Here is a 22,697-nt window from a genome sequence, read left to right as displayed (position 1 = left end):
GCGGGGAGCTGCTACATGATACCCCAAAAGGTATGAGAGGAATATTAACTGCTAAAACCTTGGCATTAAAAGATAAACACTTCATTTATCTTCATGTAATGTTTTTTTTTTTTTTTTTTTTAAATTTAATTTTCTGTAGTTGTGTATTGATATTTGCCACTGTGAACGAAGTAGCCCTGCAACATTGATAGTCTTCACATTAGCGGTTGATGAAAAAGAAATGTGTCACCTTTTGTCACATACTGTATGAAAACTAGCTTTATAGCTAGTTGCTATAGGCCTATAAATAAAAACCATCCAGTATCATCATCATCTTCATCTTTTAACTCCCCAATAATGGTTATTCTAATGCATTTTCCAGAAAATCAGACACACTATATGATTAAACAATAAACAGACTGTGGAGGCTGAGAGCCCCTGTGTCAACCAGTCAGCAGTCTTTCCATTTCCTACCATGACTGAAACGGTTAAGGGCACATTAAGCTGTTTTGCTCAATGGCCCTTGACCAATATAAAGAAGTACTGAGATAGCATGTTCAGATTTATGCCCTGTGAAGACATTATGAATGCATGCAAGCACTTGCACGAAAGAAGAAAAAAAAAATCTGTCAATGTGGAAATAAAAATAGACCACGGTGAAAAATAAAAACTAAAGCACAATCTGGAAGGCGACAGAAGACTAAATAAACCTCATAAAATAATAAATCGGTAAAAACAGACTTCCCTTTTTTTTTTTTCCAAGAGAACCTTTTGTTTGTTGGATCTAAATTATAGCTTGATTAAAGTCTAACAGAGGGCTACAGTAAATCCTGTGTGAATGTTTGCTGCAGTTCCTCTAAAATGGGAAATATTGATCAGTATGATTTCCCTGGGTACTAGGGAGCTGTAGAGGAAGAGTGAAAGACATTATTTAAGGGACATGGAGCCCAAGTTAGAAAAAAAAAAAATAAGTAAAAAAAAAAGTAAAGGAAAATGTGACATTATTATATATGGCTTGAAACATGACTTAGTCTGAGTGGCCTTTGATGGTAAGGCAAAAAGGTAGTTCATCACTGTCTGCATGGGAACGAAGGGGGGCGGGGTTGGGGGGGGTTGTCTTGTGTTGATTTTACATTATTAATTTGAGGCACACAAGGTCACTGGGGCCGGTATAGTCATGAGAACCAGTTGTTATCTTAACACAGCTGTCGGGCTGAATCTGCATTGACTGATTATACCATTGATTGGTAACACTATGAGAGGGGGGCCTTTAGAATGCATGTACAAAACCGGAGGCTTTTTCGACGCCATGACTGAATTGTAGCACCAAAGACATTTCCCCACAACAGGACTTATTACTTGTATCTTCCAATTTCTGCTGCATTAACCAGCACTGTAGCCCCGTATGAGGGAGAGCCTTGTGTAACCATGCCTTCAATCTGCTGTAAGCAAATCAAATGTAAATGTCAAATTGTTGCAAACATATGCTAATGTATGAAAAACCTTGTACGTGAGGGAGGGGGGTTACTAAATAGAAAATAAACATTACAAAAACTGTGAAATCTTAAACAAAAGGGGGCTGAATCCTGAGCAGCTGGCATGGAATGAACTCTTCTGGAGAGGGAATGCCAGTTTCAGAGCGCCCCGAGCATCGATTTGGAGCCAAGGCAGTAAACAGCTTTTATCAGCAATAATGATGGCATAATCCCAGCTAAAGAGGAAAGTAGCATATGGTGCAAAGCTTACAACTGCAATCCCAACAAAGTAGGGGGGATTTTCATCACTTTGTCCACTTGAAAGACACTCTGCCAATTCATTTTTTTTTCCTGATTATCCACACAGTGAAATTAGCACAATAAAATACAGAGATGTTTTTCTCATCTGTTGAATCTAGGCCAGCATGATTTATGGAGCAATGCTGTTACATATTTCTGCAATGTAAAATAACACTGCAAACATTATATAGTATATGCACTACAAGCTGGCAGCTATTGCTCCACGGGCTACCGCAGTGATTCTGCATTACAACCCCACACGTGAAGTATGGATATAGGAAATCATCCAGCAACAGTGAATTAAAAATGATTTTCAAACGACGCCTGTAGCTGCCACCTACACTGAAGTCAAACAATCTTTGCTTCAGCTGTCAGTTTTATCGTATCCTCCATCATTAAAACGGTCAAGTTTTCCTTTTGATCAGACAACCAGGGCCAGAAGACAACTCTTTTCCAGGAACAGTGTAATGCTGCCAAGCAGCACTCGAGACTGGCTTCAACCTCTGTCATTGATTTTCCTCCAAGCTGTGACCATTCATTGTTTGTGACATTCTCCTGTCGGCTCTTTAACACCCTTCAACCAAATCAATTTCATATTTTTGTCAATGCCGTGCAACTGGATGAGCCAGATGGGAAGGGACGTCACATGATTTAAGATGTCGATTTTCTGGCAACGGTTTTATTTGCAGTTTTTACAAGAAAGCTGGTGCGATGGGTTTATTTAAAGATGCATAATGTAAGAGAAGCAGAAATAACCTGGCATGTGTAATTGGAGCTGAAACAGTGAATCATTAATCGATTAGTTTGGCATTGTCTGTCATCAGGTTGTAAAGTATGAAGATTTTTTTTATTTTTTATACATGTTCCTTGTTTTCATAATGGTAAACTGAATGCGTTTGGACTTGGGGCTGCATTTCAACCTCCTTAACACATTTTCTGCTGAATTTAATACAATTTACACCAGTGGAACTTTTGTTGATCGTCAAATGATTAATGTCAGCTGCTCATTCATTATTCATTCTCATTTTTGTCTCAAGCTAACACAAAATACCACAAACATCTACACTGTGACCGTGAAACCTGACAACTGTATCAACATTCATTAAGAACTAGTTTGCGTTTGTGTGCCACATTTTCATTGGTATTCAAATGTTCATAGCCATTTATAAGCAGCAGAAATACTCATGACCGCATCAAAAATAAACCAAACGGCGAACCACTTTCCTCAACTCAAATGACTAAATTTATTCTTTGCCTCTTTATAAGCCTTGCAGACCATATGGCAGTGCCCTCCATTATGCTCTCAATATCACACACTAACAATGACAACAATAATAGAACGGGTGACCTTGACTTCCCGTCTGGACTCTAAGAATAATATTTGATAGCAATATTAAGTGCAACAATAATGAGATGAATATTCTCCATTTAGTGTAGACAGCTTTAGGACAAATTCTGAAGGGAGAGCTGCCCGCCGCAGCTACATGCTGGTCACTCTTAGTTGTCAAGGCTGATTTATTGCCTCCTAGCTGTTCAATTTCACATTTTGTCCTCGTCATATCCCCGACTCATGATCATTCTGCACTGACCCTTGTAGGGCAGGCAGGGAATATTGATAAAACAATTATCTGCTTGCCGTTCATTTGATTTTCCATTTCAATTACGGATTGGAGGAGGCAAAAAGAAAAGATTGCGGCATTGATTTTTTTTTCCTCTACCTTACAACAGGAAGGAGGCTGGCTTTGATGGGATGCTTTGGTGACATGGAATCAGAGATGGAGAAGTGTGTACTAGCTGTAGGCGCAAACGCTTCTCTTTTGCTGTTGTAAAGGCTTTAAACTTTATGGATTGCTTTCAAATTAGCCGTGATATAGCATGGGCAAAACAACTGTCGTTTTAAATGTAAAAAGACACACAGGCTTAAAACCATATTCCAGTCTCCTGCATCCACTTTGACTAAAGGTTATCAGAGTGACTGACAATTCAGATGTGATGAGTGCTAGGCTTTACACCATGGGGGGACCAGTGTGTTCATGCTGCTGCTGACCTGAGGTAAACACTGCATGTGCCTTGCACTCTGGAGGCCAAAAGACCCAAAGGTCATAGCCATTTGTCAGCGACACCATTCCACTCTTTTCCCCTTTCTGATGGTCTGCCACTGTCTATTTGTCACTCCAAAATGACAACAGAGTTGCATCATACTTGTTTTTCCTGCAGCACTAACACAATGCTCCACCACCTTTACATTGTGCAGTATTGTACTGTGATGGAAAGCGTAGCGTGGGGATGATTTGAGGCATATACAAGCTATATAATCACTGCTGTAATGCATAAAAATTAACCAAATATAGAGAAAAAAAAACAGTACATTACTCAATAGGGAGAAGGCACACATCAAAGGCTTCATTACAGAGAGCCATGTCAAACTAATCCACCACTGCATAAAATAAATAGATTCTCCTGTAAATGATTTGGAACACTGGTAATGGGTAAAGACCTAATGGGAATCCTGGTAAAATAGCCTTTGGGGAGCCTGGGAAAATTTGCCTCAGTGAAGTGGCCGGCTCTTGGCCAAAACCCTGTGTAGAGGGGAATTAGGAGGGGGCACAGATTTCACAGAGATGACAGAAAGTGAGATGGAGAGAGAGACTGACAGGGAAGGGTAGGAGAGAGAGAGAGAGAGAGAGCACACTCTGAAGGAATCTCCAGCCCCGGACGATGTTAAGTTTCACTGTTGGGCATAATCGTGTAAAAATGCTGAAGACTTGAAAGGGCTGATGATAATGCTATTGCTGTCCGGTGATCCAGCGCGGTCACAGGCAGCAGCAGCAGCAGCAGCAGCAGCAGCAGCAAGGCACAGTGCTGTACTACTTCCTATATCACAGTCCGCTTCGGTGCACACGGCAGCTCTCAGGAGATTTCACATGGCTGACCTTAAATAAGTTTGGCTTTGATCAAAGTTTAGCGTTAGCATGATAGGTCTGCTCACTCCAGATCAGGGGATCAGGGAGATGAGACCTGGGCAAGGAGGTCCTGGCAAAGACTTGTTCCCAAAGCTCCAGTGCTCCCTTCCAACACTGGATTATGTTGGGCAATTAAGGTAATGAACTGGCTAACGTGAAGGCGCATAATGATCCTTTTCATCCTTGTACTCTAAGGTGCCTCGTGCAGTTTTTCTGACACATCTTTCTCTGTGTCACTTAAAAACAGCTCTGCTTTCCATTTTGTTTGCCCATCGCTGTTTCTCCCAACGCAGGGACTGATATCACAGTCAAAGGGAGACAAAAGAAACTAGGCCCAGGTGTCTATGAGCCCGGCAGACGGACAGTGTTGGGCAGCAAATGCGGAAAGTGGAGCACTTGTTCAAGGAGAGGCCAGAAGGAGAAAGAGTGAAAAAGCACCTGTGTGGATTTGTGCATTTTCACCGCGCTGGTGTAGACTGGAGTGAATGGCGAGGCCTCGTGGCTCTGTGTGGCAGTGAAAGCCTGCATTCCAGTTCCCCCAATCAACCTCCCACCCCATCAGTGCGCGACTTGTCTGCCTGCTCCCTTTTCATTTGAACACATTTTCTAGCCAAAAATTTCACTTCAATCTCACCTCATCTCTCCATACTACATTAACCCCTGGCAATTGCCTTCCAAATGACCCCATTAAGCTGTAATTGCCTCAGCAGGCCTGCTCCCTCGCTTGTAATTCTGTGCAGCGAACCCACCAGACGTTCCCCCGGCATTGTTTCATGTTCTGGCTCCCATCAGCCAGTTCAGATGCTGACCCCCCACCCACCCACTACTCCCCACCTCCTCTCTGTCGTGGCCGGAGCCGTGTGTGCTCCCCACTAGCGGTGCCACTGGCAGGCGCTCCTCGTCTCCACTGTGAGCTCACACAGGAGGCGCCGTGCCCTCACTTCCTCCTCGGCAGCCAAGCTCACTGTCACATTACACGGGCACGCACATTCACTACGAGAGGCCCTGAACAAAATAAACTCGACCTGGCTTTTTATTATGTCACTGCCTTCATTTCATTAACGTAGCACACGCCGCGCATTATTCTTTGGAACTTCGGATAATGAGCAGCAGCAAAACAAGACGTTCCATCTAGAATTTCTCTTCACGTGTCATTTGCACAATTAATCGTGGCATGATGTTTGTATGTTAAACCAGCATTCCTCTCTTCAGTTGTCACTACAATGCTGTTGGGTGCGGAGAGTACAGCCGCCGACGACACCCGCCATGGCACCTCCCAGCACAACTTCACCTTTTCCCTTCCCACATGGGAGCTGATGTCAAGACTGCTCAACTTTTTGACGAAGGCCTCCGCGGGTAACTAACGCGCAAATGCGGATAGGTGGAGAAAGCGATCCTGACAGTGATGTATTGCAACTAGTTGCAGGTGTCAGAAAGAAGATGCTCTGCCAGCCAGTGGCGTACATGCACTGTATGCATGCATGCATGCACACATCCGGGCCCCGGTGGGTTTCTGTGAACGTGGGTCCCTTTGCACATCACTTATGTGTATATTTGTGTGTGCGCTCACGGATATTTGACGTGTGCATATTAGGCTGATGATGCCTCTAAGCCTTTACATGTGACCTGGTATGGGGGGACTCGGACTAATAATCCATCAACACCCCTCCTTCATCTCAAGGAGCGGATCCTCCCTCCCGCCCGTGCCACACCGGTTAGCTCATAAAGGCTCTGTGCGCACACGCTGCTTATGTCTGCTAGTCAAACCACAGTATAATCAACTTAACACTGCCTCTTTCTATGATACATTTCATTTGTTTGCAATATTCTTTCTTTGGAATTTGGAAGATCATCAAAACACAGTTGTATTTATTTCCATTTTTTTATATATTTATTTTTTTGCACCGCAGCTTTGAATAGTGCTCTCCAAATTAATTCTAAGCCCACAGATACACAAGCTTCCTCTGAACGTGCGCACCTTCAGAAACGCTTTAGATCATTTCATTCTCCCTTTGCCCGTTTATTTAAATTCATTCTTTTTCCTAAGCAAATGTTCCCAGGAATATCAAGGTGTTTTTGTTGCAAAGCTCTAACTGATCCAGGGGGATTTGCTTCCAACAGCCTGTCTCTCCCTCGCCTTTCAACACAAAACTCTGCGCTCCAATCAAAATGAACCACCAGGGACCCCCCTTTCCCTCCCCCCTGAGCTACGCCTGCTCTGAGTGCTGTGATAGCAGCCTCTCTGCCATTGATCGCGGAGTTTAGCACAGAGCCACCGTTAGCAGAAAACAAAGACCTCTCTGCCTTTAATAGTGGCGCGCACCGTTAATGCACCTAACGTCTTATGTTTCCCCGCGCCCTCAAGGATGAATGAAAGAAAGCAGATAGCAATTAAAAAGGTTAACTAGGGTCCATGTCTAGTCACAAGTCATCTTTTTCACACAAATCTTTTTACCTCATAAACAGATTGATATCTTTTGGGGGTGACGCGCATTCACTTGCCACAAGAGATAAAAACACGCATTCATGTCTTACTTCTAATTGTGTTCCACGTTGCAAATCTAATTGTAGACACTGAATTCAAAAAGGAAACACAGCTTTATTGATCCACCTAACACAGACCAGGAGGATCTCATGAATTAAGAATGAGATAAATCACCATTAACCCCAGAGAACCCAGCTTGTGGTCGACCGCCGACATACCGCACTGATCTTTTTTTTTTTTTTTTTTTTTTAAATAATCAGGATAATTCTTCCTGGCAAAGTATAAATATAACTCTACAATGAATACAGCACATGTCTGTTTATTTAATCAGGGGCTGATTTACTTGTGACAGAGAATAAATTCTTCTATTTTCTGTGAGCCTCTATAAAATTGCCATCATTTTTAATTAATTCTTAATTAAAATATATTACACCACAGCTTCTACCCATCTCTCTTGATATTCTAACATAATCAATTCAGAACCATTTACATATCATTAATTAAAAGCTTTCCTCTCTCATCCTTAAAATCATAATGAGGGCCGATTCCTCATTAGTAACCTATAAGGGAGAAAATAACAATACAGTAGAGAATGGATGGCACATTCCACAGTGGGTCCTTTGTCTCTGAGTTTCTAAAAAGCATTTTTTTAAAGCTCCTCAATTGGATTTAAGAATTACTGAGTCAATTTTGCAGGCTCAATGAAAATAAGTGAAGCAACACAGACTCTCTTAGTACTTATTTGTGCCTCCATGCTGCTTGGAACGGTAAAACAAAGTCAATCAGTGTCAGTGGGCAGGTTGATTTTCTACTAAATTCCATTTAAAGAACCCAGAAAGCTAAAACGAAAGATTTATCAACACGGATGTGCAGCTTTTTAACTATGTACGGGACAAATTAAAATTATAAAAGAGCACATGCTTATAATTTTAATATTGCACATGCACCGGACTACAATAAATAAAATCTCCTTTGGGAGTTTTTTTTACAATTAGCAACCTGCAGGCAAAAAAAAAAAAAAAAAAAGAAGGTAGTTTTCTTAGAGTAATTAACAATTCTGCATGAATATAAAAGCCAGTTTAATACTTGCTGATACACAATCAGACGGCATAATTCAATTTAAACATGAATTTGCGTGCATCTGCACGAACAGCAGCCCATTTGTTATCCAGACTTTAACAAAGCCCACGCGCTCGTACTATCTTTCCATCTTGAGGTCTCTTTTAAAGAAGAGTAATAATATCAAGTAATGATAGGTATTGTTATGCCGAGGATCAGGCATATCCTGATTTTTATCGCTCGTCTCTCACAGGTGCTGCGGCGTTACTTGTCAGGACTGCATGTCTGGGTCTTCCACATGTCAGATAAAAATCGCTGCACTTGGTGTTTCAGCAGCCTGACAGCAATTTATTTGAATGTTTTGTCACACTGGTGTTGGTGCATTTTGTGTGGGCTGCTCACCGAAATGGCAACAGCTCGTACCTTCCTGACACTCTCTCTCTCTCTCACACACACACACACACACAAACACACACACAGCCTCGCATACAGATGCAAACTGCATGTGCTGCATGTCTGCTTTGTATAATTAAAACCTGTGCATGTTAAAAATATACAAATGGTTGCAGCTAAACTGAATTTATATCTAAAACACCACAAAGCAGGTCGTCATCAGCACAATCGATGCTTTTAAAAATGTACTTTTACATTTACACACTACCTTATATGAACCTAAAATAAAATGTTTCAACTCTCTGTTAAGCAGGCAAATGTAGCCTGAAAAAATAGACTATATATATATATATATATATATACATATATATACATATATGAAACCCCACTTTTTTAAACTCTTAGTAAATAGAGTAAATAACAGTTTCGATTCAGAGCGTGTTAAACACAAACCTCACTGCAATCTTGTGATTCTCTGAGCTGACATGGAATATTGAGAAAGTTAATGAAATCCTCTCAAAGACAGGAACTCTATTTTTACACCATGATAATTAAAGTACGGCACAGTTATAATTTACAGCCCTCGCTTAATTGCATAGGAAAAGTAAAATGGGAGAGGTCTAAAGTACGAGAGGAGATTAACCGCGAGTCTGCGTGTGTGTGTGTCCGTGTGTGTGTGTGCCTCTTCACTCAAGAAGGGTGAATATAAAAGAGCTTCCTGAGCATCTAAACTACAGGATTGTATCTTTTAGCATCGCGGGACGCATCAAAGATTAGGTAATGAAATATACACCGTTCTATTTTTCTGCTACCAGGCCCTTTGACAAATCGAGTACAATCCAAAATCTCCATAAATCACTATTAAAGACAAGTATATCATCACCAGCGCATATATCTTCCCCAGCCTGACCTGTAGACTAATGAGAAAAGGCCCAGACTATCTTGTCTGATTAATTAATTCAAAATGTCGGCTGTTATTCAAATGTGAGGCTGGTGTTATTTGAATAACACTTGACAGCGACGCCTGAAGAAATAATTTCTGGTTTGTGAGGCTGCTGCGGCATTACTGATGATGGCTCATGGAAATGTTAGAAGCCGAGGAGTATTTTTCCCCTCTTTGCTAGTCCACTCTCACTCCCTCCCTCACCTTCTCAGTCATGATAGCTCCAAGAAGTATTTCATTACTTCAACACCCCCCCACCCCCACCTCCCCTCTTCTTCTTCACAATTATGGCTCTTACCGTTTTTTTCCACTGTCTGTCCTTTCTCTGTGTTTGTATTCCCTCCCACAGCCAGCCCAGATCTACAGGGCAGCGCTTTGGCTCTGCAAGAGACATGCTGGCAAAGAGGAAGGTCATGGTTTTTACAACTGCAGCTCCCCGATGCTGACAGGCCGTGCTGCCAAAGTGACACACTCTGTTTGGCTTTCCCACGTTCATAGAGCTCCACGGCACTCCGTCTTTATCACAGAGCGCGCCACACACACACACACACACACGCACACACGCATGCACACATTTAATCAGCCTCGGAGCTGCGTTTCCTGTCAGCGCGCAGCAAAACAATCGCGCGTTCCGACGTGATCACAAAAGATCGCAAAAGGCAGAAGTTGAAATTATTTCATCTGGCAGTGGACTTTTCCTTTTTCTGTCTTCAGTGCTACGCTGCAAACCCGGCGGATTGTGAGGCAGGGAAAGTAGTCGCTGGAGAAAGAAAACCATGAGTGTACGTGCGAGGGCCTAGGGGCAGCGCACACCCCTCTATCGCTTCCCTCATCAAGCATGGATTCTAATCAGGGCTGGGGAGATATAAGACGCTCAGTCATTAAATAAATTAACTCTGCCACTCCATGCTCTCCTTCAGCACCCGTGCGAGGCCTGCCGTGCTCTGCATACTTACAGAGGCTCACCTTCAAGCCATAACCTAGCAAGCCTCCCGACACACACAGACACACACAAACACACGCAGGTTAAGAGCTGAACTTGAATATTCAGCGAGGGAGATGAATCACAGCTCCTCTCTGTCAACAACTGCTAAAAAAAAAAAAGCTTTCACATAATTGCATTAAAAGACCAAAAAAACAAGCGTCCGAACATTTCAGGTACGTCCCACAATTTTGCTTTTAAAAATATTTTAAGTGCTACAGCCAGGCTTGATTTGCAGGGCTGGGGAGACTGCGCACACGCAGGAGTTTTTTTGAGGATCTGTGCGGTGCGCTGCCATTCATCAAGAGGAAGCAAGTGCGGTGGTGACGAACAGTAAGAGAGCTCAGTGTCGGCTCGGATCACTGACACAAACAATCAAAGCTGACACAGTCTTCGTATAGCACCTGCCACTCCGGCAACACAAATAGATCAATATGAGGGGAACTCATTCACTGTTTAAAACTCATATCCTTGCACCCACATCATCTTCGCTGAGCACTGTGATGTAAAAAGCGCATGCTTAATACATATCAATCACTTTGACAGAGGAAATGCTTATTTGAGGAGCCAACGTGAGGCAAATACACCGTGTCAGCAGAATGCCCGTTGTCAAAACTTGCCATTTGAATTTTCAGCCGCGCAGTGCGGAGACAAATGTCCTTAGAAATCCCTTACATTGCAATTTATATCATTTTAATGCACGCTTTAATTCTCCATTACTTAGAGAGGAAGTACCTGGGAGGGTGGAAACACATTAGAGAAAGTAAGGAATGAACAGAAGGGTCTGGGGATCTCTCTAGCAGACACAATTAAATATTCATGTGTCTCCTCCTAGGACACAACAGATACAGATCATTATCATGGCAACAGCACACCACCATTTTGTTCACACGTTTGGCTCTGAATCAATGGGTATGTATAAAATTACACGTGGAAAGAAGACAATGATTAGTTGCGTTATTAAAATTTTAAAAAAGCAACATATTTGTGATGTTTAGACTCTTAATTATTCTAGTTAATATTCAGATTTGGGTGGAATATTTCTGCTGGGGTATAAAGGTGTATGTCTATAGTCCTGTATTGCCGCGCAAACAGTCCATAGCCCACAATGTCAGCGAATCATCCCAAAATTCATTACAAGCGTTCAAGTCCTTTCCTGCCCCCTGCTTGAAGAAAAAGCAGGAAAAGAAAAGCAGTAATGTACTCTGGATGACCTCCACTTTCTAAAGAGAGGAGAAACCGGCCCTTTTTTTTCTCCCCCCATCAAAGAGGAGCAAAAGGAGGGACAGCATTCCCCTGCTTGCTGTCATTAATCATAGCTTTCTGGGAGCAAGTGCATATTAATTTCTGTCATCCCAAACATCATTTGGTATTGTTATGCCATGGCTTAGTCCTCATTCACCAGCAGACGTCGGCCGTTCCTCCTGGTTTGAGGGAAGACAGGGCCTGTGTGGCTGTGTTTCAGAGTAAGAGGCCTTTATCCCTGGGGCTCTGACACCAATTAAGCCATTTCACCGAGAGACGAAAACAGGGCCCGCCGTTTCACTGTAACATGAGCCAGCACCTAGCTGCTGGCCCCTTGCCATTTTTCCATTACTTCAGACACAAAAATTAACTTTGAGGACTTAAAGAGAATAAAAAGATGGAGTCCTTGTTGTGTTGATGTTGTATGTTCTGACCACTGACAAAATTACAAAAAAACACGTATATTCAGTGTGTTTTTTTCCCTTGTCTCTGATCAACAACCACCCAGCTTCTCACTCGTGAGCTTTCAGTAACATTCATAAGAAAAAATGAAAAGCGTATATGTAAATTCATAGGCGATATCAAAACAACCTGATACTCATGCCACAACTGATAAGAAAACGCGCATTGTGCACTTTACATGTTTTTTTTTTCCCCCCACTACAGTTGCCTTTTAGCAAGCAGCACAGTAGAGCTTGTCTTAGGGCTAGAGCAGACTAACGCAAGGTTTGTTATGAATTAAATATTAGAAATCTTAACACAGCAGCCAATAAGAATTATTTGCCTTATTAAAGCAGCAGAAGACGCTGATTAAAATTTCATTGCATTGCAGTCTTTTTCCCATTTCTGCCTTCAATATATCATTCTAATGTACGAAATGCGGAACAATGGCATCTGGAACAATGGGGAGAGGGGTTTCATTTCCAAGCTTGCAAATGAGGAAAAGACAACACAAGAGTCGCTTTCTCTGTTTTTTTTTTTGTTTTTTTTGGAAAACAGGAAAGCTTGCGCAAAGGGAAGAAAGGTGACAATTATGTATCGCGCCGCCTTTGTCGAGGAACGAGCCACAGACTGCTACGGTGTGAAAATATTACCAAGGAGATTTCAAATGTGTCAGTTTGCTGACTTCTGGCTCCGGTTCCTTCGTCACTTTAGCTACAGATCTCCATCACCTGTAGGAGTAACACCTCTCTCAAACTATCAAAACAGTCCTGTGCGCCGTCCCAAAAACAGATGTTCGCAGAACAAAAACATGAATAAAGTGCTACTTGCGCAAAAGGAACGACAGGAGCCAAGGCAGGATTGTTTTCAGTGTTCTTGCGCTCACAAATGATAGGTCATTTAGTTGTCCACATGTAATGTGTACAGAGTAAATGAACATCATGGTGTCTATTGTCCCATGAGGAAGACTCTTCCCTGAAACACTAGAGCTAATGAAATAGGGATCTATAAATAGCGGAGTCATTACTGAGAGAGGACTTGCTTTGCACCAGTCTTTCACTCTAACCCTTTTTACACTAATAACCAGCTCTGTGGCATTACATACACTCAGCCATCGAGTGACACAGTAATGAACATCATGACACAGGAGACCCAGGCAAAAGTTCATGTACAAAAAAAAAAAAAGAAAGAAAAAGAAAAAAAAGTCTCAGTGGTTTCTATTCCTTAGCCGTAAATAAACGCAGCTAAATCACAACTGAGTGAAAAAATTAACAAGAGGTTGACAACTTTAATTTTACTTAAATTGAACTTTTTGTTGTAATTCTCCTCTGGTGAAAACTGCTTTAAGTGTGTTAAAATTCTTAAACTATTTTGCAAACAGTCAGGCTCGAGAGATGCATTTAAAAAAAAAAAAAAAATCCTCCTCGAAGCACGACAATCTCTGTCATTCATTTGCTCCACGTCTGTAAAATATCTCTTCTAATTGACACAAAGTTGCAACCTTTTTCTGCACGCACACAAACTCAGTCATGATTTGTTCCACATTTTTCACTTCTTTTTTTTTTTTACTTTTTACTTTCAGCAGCAAACAGATGCCTCAAAAAGCAAGAGGGGCATGCAAAGAGTCTCCAGCAGACTCGCTGGTACTGCTGTAAACTAATTTCAATCAATCCTTCCTTTTTGCATCCAAAGCAGCCTCTGCTGGCTGCCACCGCCTGAAGATAACTATTTCACCACCTCTGTCATGCCTAATTAACAACTCAGATGTACAATTCAGAAATTTTGCAATTAACCTACTAAAATATTGTTGGAGGATGCTAATTGTTATGCCAGTTGCCATAAAGGCTCATTTGCATAACGTATGTGCAAAAAACAATTATGAGCTGTTGATCGCGCAGGAGCCCGCAGAAAACGCTCAGAGCGATGGAGAGGGGTGGTGGGGGGGAGATGTGTGCAAGATGGGTGCTCGCATGTGCAGATGGAGGGACAGCATCGGAGCGTCGTGCAAAAAAAAAAAAAATAAATAAATAAAAGGAAAACAGATTTGAGGAGCTGTACGTGCAGATACCAGCCAGCACCGCTGCAGAGGCATCTATCTCCACAACAGAAAAGCTTTTACCCTTCCAAATGAAACTGATATGTATACTCGTGTTTTTTTTCTTTCTTCTTCCCCTTGCCCTCTTTGTCTAGCTCTCCCTCTTTTCATCTTTGCTGATGGGGAAATGCAGGGTGTTTGGGAGCTACTTAGATAATAGCCACATCTTCCCCGATCCCCCTTGTGCTTTAGAGGAGGAAGCACTAGTGGCCCTGCCATTGAGTCCGTCAGGAACCCAGCTGTGCACGAGCCATTCGGCACAACACTATCTAGTCACTGCAGCCGCATCACTGGGGCTCTCGGAGACAAAAAGCAGCCAAAGTCAATTGTCTCTGCCGCTGAATGGCTTTCTGTTCTCTGTCACTGCATTTGCTGGAGCCTTTTTCAGGATGAAGGGAACACATAAAGGTAGCAAACTAAATGTAAAAATTAAAAAGATTCCTGCTAATAATAATAATAATAATAATTATAATACAATTGGTATTAATAACAATAATGTAATTGGATAGAGGAGGCTCATTAACTTTGTCAGGGAACATTGAAATTAATGTTCCCAGTAGATTTCAAAAATGCTTACCTCCTCAGTCCTAACTCTATTTACTGCAGGTAATGCTTTTAGTCTGCCTTGCATGTGGTTAATTACAGGCTCATCCTGAGCTGTATTTAGTTAACACTGTCTTTCCTAGCTAAAAAAAAAAATAAATATAAAAATACATATAACATAGGCAGACCCCGAAAACACACACGACTCGCACGTTTCACCTCTCCACGAGCCAAATCAAATACGTGCAACAAAACGCTGGCCAACCTGTGAGTGTAGTCCCTCCCTAATCCACTGCTTTAAACACTGGCACGCAGCATTTATCAGCCTGAATCTGCCACATACCCTCCCTCCCTCCCCCCTCCCCCCCTTCTCTCCCCTACCTCTCCAGACCCCCCTGTTTCTGAACCTGATGAGTCAAAGGTCAGGAAAACAACAAGTCAATACGCAGCCAAAGAAGATGAGCTGGCCAATGCAGCTGAGAGGTAACCTTGTGAGATAGCTTAATCCTTCTGTAGCCTTCTATTGATTTAACCTGTAAAGAAGTCTTTCGTAATCTCTTCTATTGATTAACCTCACTCTCTTGCTACAACTCTTTTCCTGGTCAGAAATACCATATGGAGGTAATCTTTCACCTTTGTTATTCTTGCCGCTCCCGCTGCTGCTGCTGCTGTGAGCCTCTCTTCCAAGCATGAGAGCAAGACAAGGGAGTAGCCAGCAGGATAAAACAAACCCAGCACAGAGGAATAACTGCAAAACTCATCTGAATCGCAGGCGAATTTTCACTCAATGCATTCATTGTCTTCTCAAGCAGCCTACAGGGAAAAAGGTACAATGTGAATGTATCCTTTGTCCTGAAACAGAAACATGAGAGAATTTTATTCGCCAGTTTTTATGTTTATGCCAAAAGAGAAGCGTCACACACTGAAGGGACAAAAAAAACACTTGCCAACTGAATCTCACATTTAGCTTATCTAAATGCAAAAACCAAGAAAATTTGGGGGGGATAAAAAAAAAAAAAAAAAAAAAACCCTCCTGCTAAAAACACTCAATTTAGTGACAGGCAAATGACTTCATGCTGCCACTTAATCTCATTTCTTGCATAATGCTCTCTAATTAGCATATCAAAGTGAATTAATACTTCTAGGGCATTAGCAATGCAGAAATATGCTGTGGCTCCACAATAACAGTTAGAGGAGTGCCATCAACTTCAAAACACCCCGAAAAGTCTTCAAAATGTCTCGCCATTATTAGGGAAAGCTCTTTCTTCATCTCCTTTCCAAAACAAACAGAAAGCTGAGATTGTCCTCGCCGCCTCGATCATAAAACAAGAGTAAGCCACAGCTTAGTCTCACTACGAATCTACACGCTGATAACATGATACATGCGCGCGGTAATTACAGGGACGATTCTTGGACTGCTTTCAGATTTATTATTAAAAGTCATTTTCAGCCAACAGTAGGCTCTACGGCTAAAACACAGCAGTCCCATGTGTCATCCGACAGACATGAAAGGGCCAAGGAAGCCCTGCGATGATGCTACAGGAGCCAGTGAAAGGCTCAGTGTGTTCTGGAAATACAGGCCGGTCAACAAGGCCACCAGACCAGCTGAGCTCTGTCAATGGCTAAGAGGGGGAGGCTGTGACTCTAAACCACAGGTTAACCATGGACACACATGCACACCGAGCACACCAGCACGTCCCCCCTCTCCTCGCCTGCCCCATCTCTCGCTGTTGCACACTTTATCGCCATTGTGAAATCCCTCGCAAACGTGAACGCACGCATATTTGTTCAAAATGTGAATGAGTTTTCCGCTGGTTCTTTCTGTGGCCTTATTAAACTCGAGGGGCTTAGCTCACAGCTGGAGCATTCAGGCCGGAGCTGTCGTAAGTTATCTGATTTTCTGGCTAATCACGAAATGACTTTTCGAATTTTTTGTTTCACCGAGGTCGCCGTTCTACAGACACAGCGGCGTGTGTAAAAAAAACAACAACAACAACAACAAAAAAAAAAACACTTTCATGTCATCGCTAGCATCTTGTGCGAGGTGAGATCGGCATCTTCTGCTTTTCACGCTTTGTCTCTTTCATTGTCTAAACTCAACAGGCACTCACACACAGCAGAGCACCTCGACTAGACCGTGAACTGCTCTGCCTGCCCCTGTGGACGCCACCTGTGCTGGGGAAGTTCATAAACTTTTATGATCTCCTTGAAGCTAATTTGCTCATAAACTGCACAAAGGTCACAAATCTGACAAGGCATCAAGTTTGCTCGATTGTGTTTTTTTCCCCTATAGCCATATTTTACTTTAACCCGCAACACGCACACATATTCCTAGGAAAATAAAGAGTGATGTGATGTTGTTTAAATATTTGCAGCACCTGAACAGCATCTTTGATTCTAGTCTCAAGAATAAAAAAATCACGTAAATATGAGGCATAAAAAGCATTGACTGTAAGTAAAAAAAATTATCTTAATCTAATATGTCTTCATTTGTGAATTTAGTGTGATACAATTTATTGTGTGTCCTACACACGTTGTGAAGAAACACCAAAAAATACTAAGTAAGCTTGAGCTATAAGAGTTATAAAACACACACAAAAAAAATTATAATTCCAGGTTTTGCCCATGTACGTGTGTATAAGGATGCACTCGCATGAAATGGCTTCAAAAATCTGCAGACTATAGTTACAGCTATTTTTTTTTCCAAATTAATTTTTTACAAATACATTTTAACAGGCTGATTGTCTCCTTTGCAATTTACAATCCACATTAGCAAGGAGCCTGCATGCATGTGCAGTCTAATTATTGACTAAGAGCGTAGCCCCCTTTGTATCTTGAAAGCGTGACAATTGTTGTCAGGTTATAAAGCAGCAATTCTGTGTGATCTTAGCTATGTAGAGCATATGCTATGGGACTTTCCCATCCAGCTCAGTGCCAGGATGGTGAGAAGCTGCAGCGCACATTCTATTTGAATGCAAGCAACCAGTGTTGGAAAAGACATCCCTGCAGAAATAGGAGCATCTTCAGTGGAAAAGAGAACCTACCTACGGCACTGTGACAACAGCACGGTGTCGGTATGACACTGTGACACATTTTAAAAAGTGATTCATTAATTTGGGCAGAGGTCCCCTGTAACCTGGACGCAAGCTGCCATAGGATCACTGGGGGATTTAAAAAAACAAAACCAAAAAACAAACAAAAAAAACAAAATGTGTGCTTTCACATTAAATGTATTTTTCAATTGTATGGTATTTTTTTTTTTTTACATGGTCTTACCTGTCTTTTCTTTGATTTCACAGAGAACGCTGAAGAGTGCTGGTTTCATTCTGTGACAGTTCAGTCCATGTTTCCTGTTTCAGTATAAGACAAAAATAAATAGTGAAATAAGTTCACTGTTAAATCACGTTAGTAACTGACATAATAAATGGACTGTTAAACATATTACGTCGAGCTGCCACAGTGCCATCATTTGCAACCCCACACGTCTGTTAAAAGTTATCATTTTCTACAACGTGCTATAATGTTGTGAAGTGCTGCAAAGTCAAAATAATAATAATAATTGTAAAATCAACTCTTAAATGAGACTAATAAAACCCTATAATACATATTACTCCTAATGGCTATGTCCTCATACAATGAGCCTACTGGGATTCATTATTTAACCCAAGTTATAGCTGAACATTTATGTGTGTGCAAACAAACTTTTTTTTTTTTACAACATGTCCTGTTACTGGCAGATGCCTGTTGGCACACAGTTGAAATAAAATGCTGTCGACAACTTTCTCATGTGTTAAAGTTTACTGAGGCAATAAATACACCTCAGTCTGAGATAATCATAAAAGCCACTCCTGCCTATTGTTATGCATTGGGGAGTTTGGTTAAGTTAAGCGGGCCACATCACAATAATGATGCGTTCAGGGTTTTTGGTGGTTCGAAGTTAATAAAACATATAAATCAACCAACTTTGCTTGCGCCTCGTCCAGACTTTGATCGGTTATGGTCATTATTTGATGCAGAATGTCACCAATGTCTTGTTTTCTTCCGTCTCCGTCCGTCCCATCGTGTCCATGTGGAGGCGGCAGTGCCATGCCTCCTTGTACCGAGTGGCCGGCCAGACTGACACCGCCGATCGACTGCATGATCCGGGCTTGATCGTCCATGGTAGCCGCTAAAGAGTCTGTGCACTGAGCCACACAAATTGAAAAACTCATATACGAAATGGGCTACTGCATGTGCCGCAGACAACAAATATGAAAGACTGTGGGAATCGCACGTGAAAGGCAGCACACGCGATTATTATTATTTTTAATACACACTATAGCAGTGATGTTTTAACGTAAATCTTGCTTCCAAGTTCTCGGTGTCCTCTTGCTGTTTTACGCGCGGTCCAAAGTGCCAAAACGCGTGGCTGTGTTTGTAGAAAAACGCATAAATCTTGTTTCGTTTTGTTAAAACTTCTTTGTCAAAATTGACGGTCCATCGTATCCGGCGCGAATCCTCATACCAATCTGTCTTTTCTCTGCGATTTGACGGCTGCTATGGACAGAAACGCTCCTTGGTGATCTCTCATTTATTAGCGCTCTTCATGGGATTCCCGGCGCATTTCCTCTCGAAAATGTCCAAATCCTCTTCGCGAAGCACTGGCAGCAAAAATTAAAAAAAAAAAAAAAAAAATTAAAAAATAAAAAATATCCAACGTGAAAACGTATACACAAATAATAATAAAAAAGCAATCTTACGCTTGCAGGTGTTTAAATGTAAAGAAATGATTCCCACGACAACTGATAGTAGTTAAAAAAAAATCAGCTCAATCTGCAGCATAAGGTGTCCAAATGTGGCTATAAAAATATGAAATGTACAAAAAGTTGGGAGATTGCTGTTTAGAAAAAAAAAAGCAACAGCGAGAAGAAATTAATTAGGATACAACGCTGTATAAAGGCGATGCGCAAAAAAATATCTTGCCCTGCTGAAATTTATGAGCTCCAGCCTCTGCCTGTGTGTGTTTTATGTTGTTTGATGGCAGCGGTAGTGAGCGATTGACAGCGTGCCAATGCCACTCACTCAGTGCAGACGTGTCAGAGCAGGGAACAGGGGTAGAAAAAAAAATAATAAAAAAAAAATACAAAATACGAAATGAAAATGCACGCTCCGCCCTGCAGAGGAGGGGTCTATATTCTTGTCACTTCTCGCCTGAACACCGAAAAACAAAATGTTAAGAGCTAGTACTTAGGATGGTGATTATAATGATGAAAGAACGGCAGAGTCCCCTCTCTCTCTTTCTCGCGGCAGCGGCAGCAGGATATCCTCGTTTCCTCACGCGTGCACGTGCAGCTATGTGCATATTCTCTACCAATAATAAAGATTTAGCCCTGCTACAACACAGGCAAACACATAATGAGAGTTTTTATACAGTTTGATGTAGCACTGCATAGTCCCCCGTAAGCCTTGGTTCAAGTCAGGCAAGCCGTAGACATGTTTATATTATTGGAAAGTAGAGCTCCTCGACCAATCCCGGGCGAGAATGACGAAGACTGACGATCCGTGTGTCCTATTACTGGCAGATGCATGATGCCGAGGGCCCACCCACTTCATCCCTCCATCTTCGCACCGCTCGTACAAAAGGATGGGAACTTCTGATTGGTCGTTGCCACGAGTGACATCCATTGCACAAGCAGGCGGCGCTGCTCCGTGCTCCTCCGCAGTTGCTATGGCAGCAGACAAGTTGTTGAGCTGGATGCATGGCAGCAAATATACCGTGCACCTCTACAATAAGCACCGGGCTCGCGGATAAGGAAGGAAAAGGACGAGGAGAACTGTGGATCTAAAAGAAAAAGTGATCAGCATCAATTATAGGGGACTCTGAAATAAGCATGCGGGATTAAAGGATGGGGCAGATAGGTTTGTGTTTCCTTCAAGAGAGTTTTTTTTTTCTTTTTTTTTCTTTTTTTTAGAAAAATAGTACATTTTAAAACGGGACACGTGTGATAGTAAAATGCCTTAGTGTTGAACGTCTAACAGAAGTGTTTGTTTTATTTGTTTTTAACAGTGATGCTGGAATAAAATCACACACACACAAAAAAATGACAAAGAGAACAGTAACTATTGTTTGCTCACAGAAGGCATTTTTCAGTCATGAGCCAAAAATAATGACAATGGAAGTCACACAACAGGGTGTCAGAATGGATGTAAGGCCTGTAAACGGTTAGTCATAAATTATGATATCAAATAGTTGTTTTATTAACCCTAACCCAACCAGTGTCTTACTGAACCTCATTATCTAGTTGAGCAAAGAATACGAGAGACGCACGGGAGGGGGAGACTTCCTAAAATTTACTCCATTTGAAGAAAAGTGCAATTGTCAGTAATATCCTGTTGGTATGTATCTGAAACACTTCACCCTTTATTTTTTTATGTGGTTTGCATTACTGCGTCTTTGAAGTTGCACACTAATGAGCCAAATAGAGATCGGAGACTAACCAAATGGAGCTCTGTTTATGCTGAGACACCCAGTCTCCTGGCAAAGAAATCATATTTGTGTTGTTGCAGTCACACAGGTGACGGGAACTTAAATCAGCCTGTTCAAAAATGTCCTGTTGGTGGTTTCATTTAATGCAACTGATTGTCTTGTCCAAGGAAGATGTTCCTAAGATATTCCTGCGTAAGAGTCAGCTTTTAACCGTCTCTGTGCTGTAGTGTACAAAAGGTGCTTTTGCATCAGACTCGACTTTACGGCGGAAATAAAGGAAGACATCCAGCCATTCATTAGCTGCACACGCTTTATCCCATAGAGACGGGGTACAACCTGAACAGGTCGGCAGTCATTTACAGGGCCTCACGCTCATATAAATTGTCCGTGGCCAATTTATATACACCAATTAACCTAACATGCATGTCTGTGGACTGAGGGACGAAGCCGGAGCACCTGGAGAAAACACGCGCAGGCACAGGGAGAACATGCAAACTCCACAGAAATACCACAAAACGCAGTTAAATTGGTGTAACATCGTGAAAAGTCACGTAAATGGCGCTGACATTTATTGCAAAGAAAACAAACATTTGCACACGGAGCCTAAGGTTAAGTCCATGTGCAGTCTTTTAACAAAAAGCTATTTTTATGAAAGATGCGGATATCAATTTGATGAACACTAATAACATCTCTGACAATGAAGGATCTTATAGTAGTCTTATTTCTTTATGCTACTCATTCAAGTGGCCTATCATAATGGGGTTTGGCAGTTATGTTACATATGATCCACTTAAAGCTTATGGCAATTTAACTCACTTTCCCCCCAAACAGAAAATGTGAACCAAAACAGTTTGACAATTTAAAGACTTTCTCTTAGACTGCGTTATATTCTGCTCTTTATTACAAGCATCAGAAAACTGACTTCAGTGTATTTATTAAATGTCTTGAAATGCATGTTCCAAAGGGTCAGTGCGAAGTCATGAATAGTCTCAGGAAATGATTCATCTTCATGAGTCAGGACTCAGTGTCTAGATTTATCCTCAGAAAAGGAAACAACTTTTACTAAGAGAAATTAAATCAAAGTCATGATACAGTGAGTCATTACTTAAAATAACTGAAGAACTAGTGGTTGTGCTACCAGAATAGGAAGAAGACACTGCACAGTGGTTGTAGTTTTCAATTTGTAGTACACAAACTATAAAAGATTTCCAGAAATAAGTGACAATAACATACAGTAATGATATAATTATGTAATTTAATAAAGAACGGAATTTAAAAAATAGCTTTAATAATGCAATTTCCTCATTGTGAGGTCACCGCTGACCACT

The 22,697-nt window shown here is 41.6% G+C and overlaps 1 protein-coding gene across 7 annotated transcripts in view; it reads right to left on the bottom strand.

Annotated features, from left to right (window-relative positions):
- Window positions 1–20,491, bottom strand: part of pbx3b (pre-B-cell leukemia homeobox 3b) — a 55,864-nt gene extending 35,373 nt beyond the window's left edge. The window contains exons 1-2 of one of the 7 annotated variants that reach the window (XM_047592263.1): window positions 18,867–20,491; window positions 18,180–18,259 (exon numbers count right to left, since the gene is read on the bottom strand). In XM_047592263.1, coding sequence (XP_047448219.1) covers window positions 18,180–18,259; window positions 18,867–19,114 — 328 coding nt within the window. In that variant the 5' untranslated portion in view covers window positions 19,115–20,491. The remainder of the gene's footprint in view (window positions 1–18,179; window positions 18,260–18,866) is intronic. The other 6 variants (XM_047592265.1, XM_047592264.1, XM_047592267.1 and 3 more) reach the window with 6 other exon arrangements.
- Window positions 20,492–22,697: the final 2,206 nt, after the last annotated feature.

Source organism: Mugil cephalus, chromosome 8 (genome assembly GCF_022458985.1).
Source record: "Mugil cephalus isolate CIBA_MC_2020 chromosome 8, CIBA_Mcephalus_1.1, whole genome shotgun sequence".
NCBI lineage: Eukaryota > Metazoa > Chordata > Actinopteri > Mugiliformes > Mugilidae > Mugil > Mugil cephalus.
This window is presented reverse-complemented; position numbering and strand designations above follow the sequence as displayed.